Source organism: Entelurus aequoreus, linkage group LG10 (genome assembly GCF_033978785.1).
Source record: "Entelurus aequoreus isolate RoL-2023_Sb linkage group LG10, RoL_Eaeq_v1.1, whole genome shotgun sequence".
NCBI lineage: Eukaryota > Metazoa > Chordata > Actinopteri > Syngnathiformes > Syngnathidae > Entelurus > Entelurus aequoreus.
Genome location: NC_084740.1, coordinates 80,517,401 through 80,532,178, shown reverse-complemented (window position 1 = coordinate 80,532,178; position 14,778 = coordinate 80,517,401). Strand labels below are relative to the sequence as shown.

The 14,778-nt window shown below is 38.3% G+C and overlaps 2 protein-coding genes across 11 annotated transcripts in view; both read left to right on the top strand.

The window, feature by feature from the left end:
• The window catches only part of LOC133658130 (protein O-mannosyl-transferase TMTC4-like), a 68,512-nt gene extending 58,746 nt beyond the window's left edge, over positions 1 to 9,766 (top strand). For 3 of the 7 annotated variants that reach the window (XM_062059768.1, XM_062059770.1, XM_062059771.1), the window contains 3 exons: positions 5,042 to 5,154; positions 5,270 to 5,339; positions 9,080 to 9,762. In XM_062059768.1, the coding sequence (XP_061915752.1) occupies positions 5,042 to 5,154; positions 5,270 to 5,339; positions 9,080 to 9,228 (332 nt within the window). In that variant the 3' untranslated portion in view covers positions 9,229 to 9,762. Of the gene's footprint in view, positions 1 to 5,041; positions 5,155 to 5,269; positions 5,340 to 9,079 lie in introns of all 7 variants that reach the window. The other 4 variants (XM_062059774.1, XM_062059775.1, XM_062059772.1 and 1 more) reach the window with 4 other exon arrangements.
• Positions 1 to 14,778, top strand: part of nalcn (sodium leak channel, non-selective) — a 453,873-nt gene that overhangs the window by 336,511 nt on the left and 102,584 nt on the right. The window lies entirely within an intron of this gene.

Below are 14,778 nucleotides of genomic sequence, written 5' to 3'. Positions count from 1 at the left end.
ATCAGTAATAGTTGTTTAATGTATATAATGTATTTATTGATTCTTAAAGAATCAATGGCGGGTTTTTTTTCAATTTAGAACTGAATCGCAACGTGTTTTTTTTACCACCCTTGAAATTTTTATATTTAGATATTTTTATACTATATATATTTTTTACAGGTCAATATTGGCTTTTATTCTAAACATGTAATATTATACTAAACATTAGGTCAGGGGTCGGCAACCCAAAATGTTGAAAGAGCCATATTGGACCAAAAATACAAAAACAAATCTGTCTGGAGCCGCAACAAATTAGAAGCCATATTACATACAGATAGTGTGTCATGAGATATACATTGAATTGAGATGACTTAAAGGAAACTAAATGAGCTCAAATATAGCTACAAATGAGGCATAATGATGCAATATGTACATATAGCTAGCCTAAATAGCATGTTAGCATCGATTAGCTTGCAGTCATGCAGTGACCAAATATGCCTGATTAGCACTCCACACAAGTCAATAACGTCAACAAAACTCACCTTTGTTCCTTCACGCACAACGTTAAAAGTGTGGTGGACAAAATGAGACAGAAAAAGAAGTGGCATAAAACACGTCCTAGAAAGTCGCAGAAAGTTAGACATGTAAACAAACTAAGGTGAGTTCAAGGACGGCCAAAATTAGTAGGACAAAACGGCGCTCGCCAAATACTCGAATCAGTGAAGCATGTTTAATATAAACAGTGTGATTTATAACAATTAGGGAGGTTTGTGTCATGTTTGTCCTCATACAGAAACCATATTAAAACTAACAATTTTTTTTTTTTCCCCCTCATCTTTTTCCATTTTTCATACATTTTGGAAAAAGCTTCAGAGAGCCACTAGGGCGGCGCTAAAGAACCGCATGCGACCCCTGCACTAGGTGAAGCTAAAACCAAAGGGCAGGTAAAATGGCAAGAACAAGGCAGTCTGGTTGGATTAATAATCTAAGTAATTCATCTTAAAGTGTGTAGCTCTCTGGAAGGGACGACTTCCTTTTAAAAAAACAACAATAGCTCCCACATTAGTATGTGCAAGTAATGTGTAACGGGCTGTTTTTAGAGAAGCAACTGAATGCGAGAAGAAAAGAGGCCATAATTAAAAAGGTGTAATAATGCTCAGTTTTGACTGAACTGTGCGGCCTCATATAGAATTAATTTGGCGGTGTTCCTCATATTGGGATCCCTTTTTATTTATTTTTATTTGGCACTATGAGTGGAGTAAAATATTAAAAGTATTGAAGGTCCCATAAAAGAAAAATGTGACTTTAATGATGCCGTAACTAGGGATGATACTCGAAACCGGTTTTCCCGGTTGTTTGATAAGAAAAGAACCGAGTCCTCGGACTCGAATCCCTTTTTGAGAACCGGTACCCGTTATCGAGACCACTATAGTAAAGGAAAAGAGTTGATTCTTTATTCGAATCCCGTCCCGACAAGAAATGCTCCGTGGGACATCAGAAGAATTGACGTCACGTAGCTCAGTCATTAGGCACAGATAGCGAAAGCAGGAAAACAATGGACGGGAAAAAGCGCTCCAAGGTGTAATAAAGTTCAAAAGCTATAATCCATCGAATAACTTTACTGAGAGATTTTAGCAGGGTAAAACACATGACCAACACTTTTACGACCAACCGGAAACATAGCAACCAGGCTAGCAACGCACCTCCTTTACGGCAGCTGTCGCAACGTTCTTAAAGCAACCGCAGCACATACATATATATACAACATATCTCCCTTTTTGAACTTTTGTTTTTCTTTCCTTGTAAACAAAACAAAATCACACTGTAGATGTGTTGTTTGTCTAATTATAAATAATACAGATGAGGCGTGTTGGCTGAGTTCTTGACGTTTACTTTCACAGCGTGGCAACATGCAACACTTTTCGGGGCTACCGCGCATGCTCGTAACTCCCGTTGCATGCTGGGTAGTGTAGTTGTTATATTCTCTAGCTCATAACATTTTTCCCCCTATAAAGAAATAATGTTAACTCAATAAATTGTATTTCTTTTTTTAGCTTTAACTTTTCATTTTTTAGCATTGTAACCACATTTGCAAAGAACTTTTCTCTTCATAGAATTTTCTTTCAATAAAGAAATAAAGTGCAAAAATGTCAAAGCATCATAACAAACAGTTATGTTCCAATACCAGCAGAAGTGCACTTTTTGGAGAGCTGTATTATTTTCAGTTTTGTGCCCAAGGGACTGATTTTATTTAACACTGTATTATTATTTATACACCTATAGTGATCACAGAGACAGCTTGTTTTTATGTTACTGTATATATTTGTTTCTCTGAAAAATCCCACTTAATATACTTTGGGTAACAACAGTCAATATTTATTTATTTTATTTTATTTTTTTAGGTGGGTAACAGTCAATATTTATTTATTTATTAGATTTTATTTTTTTCTTATATAATAAAAGTGAGCTTTTGTTAAACCAAATATTGTGTGTTTTTTTCCATATACAACAACCTATCTGGACTCCATAAGAGAATCGATAAGGAATCGGTTCAATAAGAGGATTCGATAATAGGCTCAAACTCGATAATTCCTTATCAAACATCATCCCTAGCCGTAACAGCAACATGTGTTCCTAGAGCTGGTTTATTATTACAAAACGTGACAAAAATCTATCATCTGTTCTTCTTTCGTTTGGTTTGCTCCACTTTTGAGAGGAGCAAAGGCTGCTCAAACTCTTGTTTTTAATGTTGGCCGTGGTTTTCATGGCATCAGGGAACAACTTTTTTGCTTGTAGACATGATACCGCCTCTAACCCGTGTCCACCCCCTCTATATGGTCACCACTTCGCTACACGTCTTAAAATAAAGCTTGCCAACTATCAGCTACGGATGTTACTTTGTTTTTCAAAGTAACATCCGTTTGTCAGTTTGCAGGGTCCTGAGTTCAGTGTGTTCCGGTACCAGCAGCACCGGCCAAGAACTGTATCTGTATCTTTTGGACGCGGATCAAACGGGTCCAACAAGATTAGACCGGAAGAGCGGGAACCAGCAATGCTTGAAATTTATGTATGAAGGCTTTGTCTTCTGAGGTTTTTTGGGGTTTTTTTTTTTTTTTGAAGGCGTTCCTCCCCGCCGTGTGGAGAATGCTCTGATATCCGAACGCACGATCCGTTTTGTCGGGGAGGCGCTCCCGTGGGGGAAGGGGGCGGAGTCGCCCAGGAGGGCGCCACAACCGTCCAATCAGGGGCTCCGTATGTCTGCTGATCAAACGTGGGCGAGCACAGCCAGAACCCCCCCTCCAGTCCACAAATCTGACTGAAATAATCCCCTGCTCACCAGCAAACAAACACAAAAAGGGAAAGGAAGAACAACGGATGTCACTTTCAAGTGGGAATATTCCATTCCAGTCCTCTGTGGATCGTTTCCTAAATCAAAACACAAGCCACGACTAAGGATGGCCTGCCTGCATACATGCCTGCTTGTCTCACTCCATGGTTTTTTTTGGTGGGTTTTTTTGGCCAGACACCAGACGGGTCGTTGACAGAGATCAATAACCCAGTCGGGCCTTGTGTTCAACCCTAATTAGGGACCAAACCGCTCGTGCGTGCGTGCAGAAGGCCAAGCTCAATCCCAAATGCAGCCAATAAACAAAAGCAGTCAGTCAAGAGTGTTCGCCAGCATTTCTCGGCGCCGTAAATTGGGACAATTTAATGCCTCTTTTTCTTTCAATTTGATGGCATTTACCCTTCATTACAGTGCACATACAGTATCATAAACAATGGCCCATGTGTACATTGTGGTCGTCTGCAGGAACGCATTTATACTTGGAGGGCATTTCAGTACACACTATACAGCAGGGGTCACCAACACGGTGCCCGCGGGCACCAGGTAGCCCGTAAGGACCAGATGAGTAGCCCGCTGGCCTGTTCTAAAAATAGCTCAAATAGCAGCACTTACCAGTGAGCTGCCTCTATTGTTTTAATTGTATTTATTTACTAGCAAGCTGGTCTCGCTTTGCCCGACATTTTTAATTCTAAGAGAGACAAAACTCAAATAGAATTTGAAAATCCAAGAAAATATTTTAAAGACTTGGTCTTCACTTGTTTAAATAAATTCATTATTTTTTTACTTTGCTTCTTATAACTTTCAGAAAGACAATTTTAGAGAAAAAATACAACCTTAAAAATGATTTTAGGATTTTTAAACACATATACCTTTTTACCTTTTAAATTCCTTCCTCTTCTTTCCTGACCATTTAAATCAATGTTCAAGTAAATTTATTTTTTTAATTGTAAAGAATAATAAATACATTTTAATTTAATTCTTCATTTTAGCTTCTGTTTTTTCGACGAAGAATATTTGTGAAATATTTCTTCAAACTTATGATTAAAATTCCAAAAAATTATTCTGGCAAATCTAGAAAATCTGTAGAATCAAATTTAAATCTTATTTCAGAGTCTTTTGAATTTCTTTTAAAATTTTTGTTCTGGAAAATCTAGAAGAAATAACGATTTGTCTTTGTTAGAAATATAGCTTGGTCCAATTTGTTATATATTCTAACAAAGTGCAGATTGGATTTTAACCTATTTAAAACATGTCATCCAAATTCTAAAATTAATCTTAATCAGGAAAAATTACTAATGATGTTCCATAAATTCTTTTTTTTAATTTTTTCAAAAAGATTCGAATTAGCTAGTTTTTTTTCTTCTTTTTTTCAGTTGAATTTTGAATTTTAAAGAGTCGAAATTGAAGATAAACTATGTTTCAAAATTTAATTGTCATTTTTTTCGTGTTTTCTCCTCTTTTATACTGTTCAATTAAGTGTAAATATCATTAATTATGAATAATAACATAGAGTTAAAGGTAAATTGAGCAAATTGGCTATTTCTGGCAATTTATTTAAGTGTGTATCAAACTGGTAGCCCTTCGCATTAATCAGTACCCAAGAAGTAGCTCTTGCTTTCAAAAAGGTTGGTGACCCCTGGTATACAGTATGGAGGAAAACCATTTGTATGTTCAGTATCAAATTCATCCAATTAAAGCTCCGTTCCTTTCCTCCAGGTAACCTGGGTCAGGCGGAGCTGATTGGCCGCGAGGCTCTGAGGCTCCTCCCAAACGACCACACCATAATGTTCTCTCTGGCCAACGTCCTGGGGAAGCTGGAGAAGTACAAAGTAAGCTAAGCCCAGCGTTCATTTAACATGCATCTTGATTTTAGTTTCCTAAAAAAAAAGGAATATCCCACTTTCTGTATACAGTATATGAGCTTTTTTTTTTTTTGGTCCTCAGGAGTCAGAGGGCTTCTTCCTCCGCGCGCTCCGCATCAACCCAAATGCAGCTGGTTGCCATGGAAACTTAGGTGACTTGGGTTCTTTAACACTAATCACTTGTAAAATGAGTAAAGTAGCATTCTTTTTTTTGTCTATGGAAATGATATGCCATCAAATCAAGGGGTGTCCCGACGCAATGTTTTTTAGTACTGAGTATTGACGATACCGCTTTCATACTTCCTCATAAATACGTGATTTTGTAGTGTAGAATGCTAGAAAAGGCTCGATCAAGTGAAATGAAAAACACTAACGTACACTACCGTTCAAAAGTTTGGGGTCACCCAAACAATTTAGTGGAATAGCCTTCATTTCTAAGAACAAGAATAGACTGTCGAGTTTCAGATGAAAGTTCTCTTTTTCTGGCCATTTTGAGCGTTTAATTGACCCCACAAATGTGATGCTCCAGAAACTCAATCTGCTCAAAGGAAGGTCAGTTTTGTAGCTTCTGTAACGAGCTAAACTGTTTTCAGATGTGTGAACATGATTGCACAAGGGTTTTCTAATCATCAATTAGCCTTCTGAGCCAATGAGCAAACACATTGTACCATTAGAACACTGGAGTGATAGTTGCTGGAAATGGGCCTCTATACACCTATGTAGATATTGCACCAAAAACCAGACATTTGCAGCTAGAATAGTCATTTACCACATTAGCAATGTATAGAGTGTATTTTCTTTAAAGTTAAGTTAGTTTAAAGTTATCTTCATTGAAAAGTACAGTGCTTTTCCTTCAAAAAAAGGACATTTCAATGTGACCCCAAACTTTTGAACGGTAGTGTATTTGTTATTAACCATATGCAATGGACTTATGCTGTCTTTAAATTGAAGTGGAGTGGTAATTGTTGACACCTAGTAGCCACAAGAATTCCTTACTTTAAGGTCAAGTCAATGATGCGGACACGTTTGTTACTGGATACATTTTTGCCTCGGAGACTTTGGATGTGTAAGTAATATGTAACTATAATTATTTGATTATTGTTTACATTGAAAAATGTTGTGTTTTAGACTGCAATATTGTTATATTTATTGTTAAGGACACGATATTGTGTGCTTAGCTGTTGTGTAGCAGCTTTTGCCTACCATGTTGACCTTTTTGTAAATGTTTTCACTAAAATATACGAAAAGACCATCCGGTGCTGAACAGCACTGTCTAATTGTTTTAGTCATGTCTAGTGGGCAATACTACTGTAGTATTGGTATTTTTTAGTTCATTAAGCCATTGTTATGCTTATAAATGCTTAATTTCTTACATAAAATATGCTTAATTACTAGAAAAATTGTGGTTTTTAGGTGCGGCTTATGGTGCGGAAAATACGGTAACCCAAAAATGTATATTTTGTTGTTTTCTTACTGTACCGAAAATGAACCGAACCGTGACCTCTAAACCGAGGTATGTACCGAACTGACATTTTTGGGTACCGTTACACCCCTATTAGTTACCAATAACAAATCTGTATGTTTGGTTCAGATAGTTTAGCACAGGGGTCGGCAACCCAAAATGTTGAAAGAGCCATATTGGAACAAAATTACAAAAACAAATCTGTCTGGAGCCGCAAAAAATTAAAAGCCATATTACATGTGTCATGAGATATACATTTAATTAAGAGGACTTAAAGGAAACTAAATGAGCTCAAATATAGCTACAAATGAGGCATAATGATGCAATATGTACATATCGCTAGCCTAAATAGCATGTTAGCATCGATTAGCTTGCAGTCATGCAGTGACCAAATATGTCTGATTAGCACTCCACACAAGTCAATAACATCAACAAAACTCACCTTTGTGCACTCACGCACAACGTTAAAAGTGTGGTGGACAAAATGAGACAGAAAAAGAAGTGGCATAAAACACGTCCTAGAAAGTCGGAGAAAGTTATACATGTAAACAAACTAAGGTGAGTTCAAGGACGGCCAAAATTAGTAGGACAAAACGGCGCTCGCCAAATACTCGAATCAGTGAAGCATGTTTAATATAAACATTGTGATTTATAACAATTAGGGAGGTTTGTGTCATGTTTGTCCTCATACAGAAACCATACTAAAACAAAAAAATAGATTTTTTTTCCCCTCATCTTTTTCCATTCTTCATACATTTTTGAAAAATCTCCAGAGAGCCACTAGGGCGGCGCTAAAGAGCCGCATGCGGCTCTAGAGCCGCGGGTTGCCGACCCCCGGTTTAGCATATGTTGGTTTTAGTATCTTTAAAGGCCTACTGAAATGATTTTTTTAAATTTAAAGGGGAATAGCAGATCCATTCTATGTGTCATACTTGATCATTTCGCGATATTGCCATATTTTTGCTGAAAGGATTTAGTAGAGAAAATCGACGATAAAGTTCGCAACTTTTGCTCGCTGATAAAAAAAAGCCTTGCCTGTAGCGGAAGTAGCGTGACGTCACAGGAGCTAGTATTCCTCACAATTCCCCGTTGTTTACAATGGAGCGAGAGAGATTCGGACTGAGAAAGTGACGATTACCCCATTAATTTGAGCGAGGATGAAAGATTCGTAGATGAGGAACGTTACAGTGAAGGACTTGAGAGGCAGTGATGGACGTATCTTTTTTCGCTCTGACCGTAACTTAGGTACAAGCTGGCTCATTGGATTCCACACTCTCTCCTTTTTTTATTGTGGATCACGGATTTGTATTTTAAACCACCTGGGATACTATATCCTCTTGAAAATGAGTCGAGAACGCGAAATGGACATTCAGTGCCTTTTATCTCCACGACAATACATCGGCGAAATGCTTAAGCTACAAGCTAACGTGATAGCATCATGCTTTAACTGCATATAGAAACAAAAAAATAAATCCCTGACTGGAAGGATAGATAGAAAATCAACAATACTATTAAACCGTGGACATGTAAATACACGGTTAATGCTTTCCAGGCTGGCGAAGGTTAACAATGCTGTGCTAACGACGCCATTGAAGCTAACTTAGCAACGGGACCTCACAGAGCTATGCTAAAAACATTAGCTCTCCACCTACGCCAGCCAGCCCTCATCTACTCATCAACACCCGTGCTCACCTGCGTTCCAGCGATCGGCAGAAGGACGAAGGACTTCACCCGATGCGTTTGGCGGCCCGGAGACGTAGGAAGTCAAGGTGAGGTCGGCGGCTAGCGCGGCTAGCGCGGCTAGCGCGGCTAGCGCGGCTAGCGCGGCTAGGGCTCCAACAAAGTCCTCCTGGTTGTGTTGCTGTAGTCCGCTGCTAATACACCGATCCCACCTACAACTGTCTTCTTTGCAGCCTTCATTGTTCATTAAACAAATTGCAAAAGATGTCCAGAATACTGTGGAATTATGAAATGAAAACAGAGCTTTTTGTATAGGATTCTACGGGGTACCATAACTTCCGTTACTTGGACTTCGTCACGCGCATACGTCATCATACCGCGACGTTTCAGCCGGATATTTCCCGGGAAGTTTTAAAAGTCACTTTATAAGTTAACCCGGCCGTATTGGCATGTGTTGCAATGTTAAGATTTCATCATTGATATATAAACTATCAGACTGCGTGGTCGCTAGTAGTGGCTTTCAGTAGGCCTTTAATGTACAAAATGTATCAAAGTGGCCCCCACATCCTACATTTTTATTTCTGCAGTCCTCGCTGGAAATAGTGTGGACACCCCTGTGTTAGGATAACATGTTCCATCACAAATCCCAACTTTTTGTTGGATTTCCTACTAAAATTCTCCTGAGAACATTTTGTTGCAAAAAAAATAAATGCGTGAAGGTGCTAAATAAGCAAATGTTGTCTCTTCGAGCTGTGCTGTACCATCGCTGGGGAAAGCTGGAGCTGGCGGAGAAGCACTACGAGCTGTCTCTCAAGTTGGACCCCCAATCCCCGGGGACGCGGGACAACTACAACATGCTGCGGCGCAAACTGGACCAGCGCAAACGCCACGCGCCCTGAGGGTTAGCCTGCTGCCACCATCAAACACTTTTCCTCCACACTCCGTTCACTGACACCACACAAGGCCGCCGCACTGTTTGTGGCCTCGCGTCGGAGGTCTCCTAATTACATTTCACGTCTCGCACGGGGCGCAGGTGCGAGCGGGACACCCGGGCGTTCACGCCGCCGTGTCGTCGTCCTCGGTTTTTGTTGTCGCCCCGTTTGAAGACCATGTGGAACTCGTCGGGACTCCGCACGCTGTTGTCTCAGCTGGGACTAGAAAGAATTCTTCTTGTCGGGTTTATTTGGGCTGACCTTTTCACCTCCGTGTCAAACATGTTCCTCTTTTATCGTCCTCATGGCTACAATGTGACGGATCGATTGACTTCCACCGGAAGAACGCAGTACTTACTTGATGTTCTTTACACGGGTCACACTTTTATGTGGATCACCTTCAGTGTGTTAGTGGGTCAAAATGTGTCTTAGTAACTGGACCAGACAACAATTGTGTCTTTCTTCCATTTTGATAAAGGTTTTTTCCTATTTCATTTCAATAACAGTTTCATTATTTTTAACTACAGTATCAATTCAATTATTTCATATTTTTTGTTATTTCTTAGCTACGTAAAAACTGCATATTTCCACCAAAATGATTAAAAACATTGTCAACTTCATCAAGGAAGAAGCTGGAAAACACTTAGTGAAGATCGGGATAAACACACAATTATATTAATTTATTTGAATTCATCTCGCGTCAACTGTAACCCGAAAAGTCGCCTGCTTGTTTAATTTTTTTCACTTTTGTGATCCGTTCTGTAGTTTTAGGTTTTACGTAGTTTGGACACTTTCTCATTCAATGTGTTTTCTTTATTTTAATGACTATTTACATTGTAGATTGTCACATCCAAACTATGAATGAACACATGTGGAGTTATGTACTTAACCAAAAAAGGTGAAATAACTGAAACTTGTTTTATATTCTAGTTTCTTCAAAATAGCCACCCTTTGCTCTGATTACTGCTTTGCACACTCTTGGCATTCTCTCCATGAGCTTCAAGCACACCTGTGAAGTGAAAACCATTTCAGGTGACTACCTCTTGAAGCTTATCCAGAGAATGCCATGAGTGTGCAAAAAAGTAATAAGAGCAAAGGGTGGCTATTTTGAAGAAGCTAGAATATAAAACATGTTTTCAGTTATTTCACCTTTTTTTTGTTAAGTACATACACTACCGTTCAAAAGTTTGGGGTCACCCAAACAATTTAGTGGAATAGCCTTCATTTCTAAGAACAAGAATAGACTGTCGAGTTTCAGATGAAAGTTCTCTTTTTCTGGCCATTTTGAGCGTTTAATTGACCCCACAAATGTGATGCTCCAGAAACTCAATCTGCTCAAAGGAAGGTCCGTTTTGTAGCTTCTGTAACGAGCTAAACTGTTTTCAGATGTGTGAACATGATTGCACAAGGGTTTTCTAATCATCAATTAGCCTTCTGAGCCAATGAGCAAACACATTGTACCATTAGAACACTGGAGTGATAGTTGCTGGAAATGGGCCTCTATACACCTATGTAGATATTGCACCAAAAAGCAGACATTTGCAGCTAGAATAGTCATTTACCACATTAGCAATGTATAGAGTGTATTTCTTTCAAGTTAAGACTAGTTTAAAGTTATCTTCATTGCAAAGTACAGTGCTTTTCCTTCAAAAATAAGGACATTTACATGTGACCCCAAACTTTTGAACGGTAGTGTATATATATATATATATATATATATATATATATATATATATATATATATATTTATATATATGTACAGTACAGGCCAAGTTTGGACACACCTTCTCATTCAATGTGTTTTCTTTATTTTCATGACTATTTACATTGTAGATTGTCACTGTGAAGTCAAAACCATTTCAGGTGACTACCTCTTGAAGCTCACGCAGAGAATGCCAAGAGTGTGCAAAGCAGTAATCAGAGCAAAGGGTGGCTATTTTGAAGAAACTAGAATATAAAACAAGTTTTCCGTTATTTCACCTTTTTTTGTTAAGTACATAACTCCACATGTGTTCATTCATAGTTTTGATGTGACAATCTACAATGTAAATAGTCATGAAAATAAAGAAAACACATTAAATATGAAGGTGTGTCCAAACTTTTGGCCTGTATTATATATTTTGCACAACCCTACTACCGTGATAGTACTTAACTAACAAACACAAGACCCAATTGACGTTTTTGAACGGCTTGTTCTTAGTAGAAATGTGTTTGTTGGAAGTACTCATTTCTACGGAGCTTTGTACCAAGGAAGCTTCCACACGATGTGGACATTTTTCCACATTCCCCCCCCCTCCAAATGTCGTACCCGGTGATGCATGAACGTTGAAGACAACATTCCTCCCGAGTCGGAATTTTCGGGGGGCCTGGGCGGAGGTCTGCTGAGTTGCCCTTCTTTGTTGTCCAGGGGCTGATGATGATGCCACCCTGCAGCCTCCGCCTAATGGGAGAAAGGTGTTTGTCTTTAAAGGAGACAAGAGGTCAGACCAGACAGAACTCTTCATGAAAACACAGCCGCTTCAAAGAGCAGAGAAGGGGGCGACCGGGGATGGCGTCCCCTGGGGACAACACACACAGAGACAGATCAGGCGACCTTAGTGTGAAACATCAGTCAACAAGCGTGCACCCGGGGTTAAAGGTCAATACACTTCTATTTTTTCACCTGCTTCCTTCAGCTCGCGGGGGAACTTTTGAAGCGGCTTTTGTTTGCTCTTACAGTACAATGCAACACTTTGTCTCTTTGATGCTCCTCGCGTCTTATTGGACGTTTGATCTCCTAAATATGGAAGCCACGGCAGGAGGGAGACCATATGGACTCAAATCCGAGGACGTGCCTTTTAATTAGGATAATCGAATCAAGCGGGGGGGGCGGGGCTTACTGGCTTGAAAGAGAAACAAAGATGGAACACGTTGCGTCGTCCAGCCAGTGCAAACGTTCTGTGTAGAAACATAGTTTGAACAATAATACCTCGGGGGGGGGGGGGGGGGGGGCGAGAACTGAGGCGGAATAGGTCGGAACATAAACAACGTTGTGGAGCGACCACCTGTCGCACTACAGGAAAACGCCCTTTCAGCCTTAAAACTACAGCGTGAGCTCGGGCTGAGCAATATGGCGGAAAATTGTACCACGATATGAGTGTTGTATATTGGTTGGAATTAGGGATGTCCGATAATGGCTTTTTGCCGATATCCGATATTGTCCAACTCTTTAATTACCGATACCGATATCAACCGATACCGATATCAACCGATATATACAGTCGTGGAATTAACACATTATTATGCCTAATTTGGACAACCAGGTATGGTGAAGATAAGGTACTTTTTAAAAAAATTAATCAAATAAAATAAGATAAATTAAAAACATTTTCTTGAATAAAAAAGAAAGTAAAACAATATAAAAACAGTTACATAGAAACTAGTAATTAATGAAAATTTGTAAAATTAACTGTTAAAGGTTCGTATTATTAGGGACGGTATAGCTCGGTTGGTAGAGCGGCCGTGCCAGCAACTTGAGGGTTGCAGGTTCGATCCCCGCTTCCGCCATCCTAGTCACTGCCGTTGTGTCCTTGGGCAAGACACTTTACCCACCTGCTCCCAGTGCCACCCACACTGGTTTAAATGTAACTTAGATATTGGGTTTCACAATGTAAAGCGCTTTGAGTCACTTGAGAAAAAGCGCTATATAAATGTAATTCACTTCACTTCACTTCACATTAGTGGAGCAGCAGCACGCACAATCATGTGTGCTTACGGACTGTATCCCTTGCAGACTGTATTGATATATATTGATATATAATGTAGGAAGCAGAATATTAATAACAGAAAGAAACAACCCTTTTGTGTGAATGAGTGTAAATGGGGGAGGGAGGTTTTTTGGGTTGGTGCACTAATTGTAAGTGTATCTTGTGTTTTTTATGTGGATTTAATAAAAAAAACAAAAAAACAAAAAACGATACTGATAATAAAAAAAACGATACCGATAATTTCCAATATTACATTTTAACGCATTTATCGGCCGATAATATCGGCAGACCGATATTATCGGACATCTCTAGTTGAAATCCATTGGCATTGGTTTTTTTTTAATGACCTACCCAAAATAAGCACCAGGAGTAGTGTTGTCCTGATACCGGTACCAAAAATGTTTTCGGTACTTTTCTAAATAAATGGGACCAAAAAATTGCATTATTGCCTTTATTTGAACAAAAAACATCTTAGTGTACATTAAACATATGTTTCTTTGTGCAAGTTTGTCCTTAAATAAAATAGTGAACATACAAGACAACTTGTCTTTAATAGACGAGGGGCAGCTTTATAGTCCGTGATGACCTATTAAAGACAAGTTGTCTTTTTATTTAAGGACAAACTTGCAAAAAGAAACATATGTTTGGGTGTTTACATTTTTTAAATGACACGCTACTTTCAAAATGTCATGTCCCACATTTGAGAATTGTTTTTACATTTTTCGACTACAAGAAGATAGCTTCCTTTTACACTTGCAAGGCTGTTTTATTATTACTTTAAACAGCCAACATTTGTTGAAGCTGAAGTTGAGATCACATTTGTATCGTTGTGCAAGTACGTAAACAGCAGTTAACTTAAGTCTTTGTACACTTTCATACATGCTCAATTGGTACTGAAAAAAGATAATGATGAGATTTGCTATTTTTACTTTTTACGATTACTCGAAGTTAGCTTCTTTTTACACTTGCATCACTGTTAATTTTTAAAAATAATACTTTAAAAACCGCATGTCGGTTTCTATTTAAAGCTAAAGTTAAGAACTCAATTTGTTGTTTTGCAATTACTTAAAAAAAATACTTTTAAACTTATTTTTAAGCTTTTATGCAAAGAATGCTAAAATGTTACCTAAAACATGTAACACTGGGTTTTATATTGTTTACATTTTACAATTACTACAAGTTAGCTTCTTTTTACATTTGCATGCCTGTCAATATGTTTTTAATGTTACTTAAAAAACATTAAAAAAAAAACATTTCTGTCACTATTTAAAGCTACATTTAATCACTCCTTTTCATTGTTTTCAAATTGCTTTAACAGTGGTTAACTTCTTTTTACACTTTCATGCAAAGAATGTTACCTGAAAAATGGTAATGCCGGGTTTTTATGTCTACATTTTACGCCAAACTTTTGTTTAAATGACACGCTACTTTCAAAATGTCATGTGCCACATTTGAGAATTGTTTTTACATTTTTCGACTACAAGAAGATAGCTTCCTTTTACACTTGCAAGGCTGTTTTATTATTACTTTAAACAGCCAACATTTGTTGAAGCTGAAGTTGAGATCACATTTGTATTGTTGTGCAAGTACGTAAACAGCAGTTAACTTAAGTCTTTCTACACTTTCATACATGCTCAATTGGTACTGAAAAAAGATATTGATGAGATTTGCTATTTTTACTTTTCTTGATTACTAGAAGTTAGCTTCTTTTTACACTTGCATCACTGTTAATTTTTAAAATTAATACTTTAAAAACCGCATGTCGGTTTCT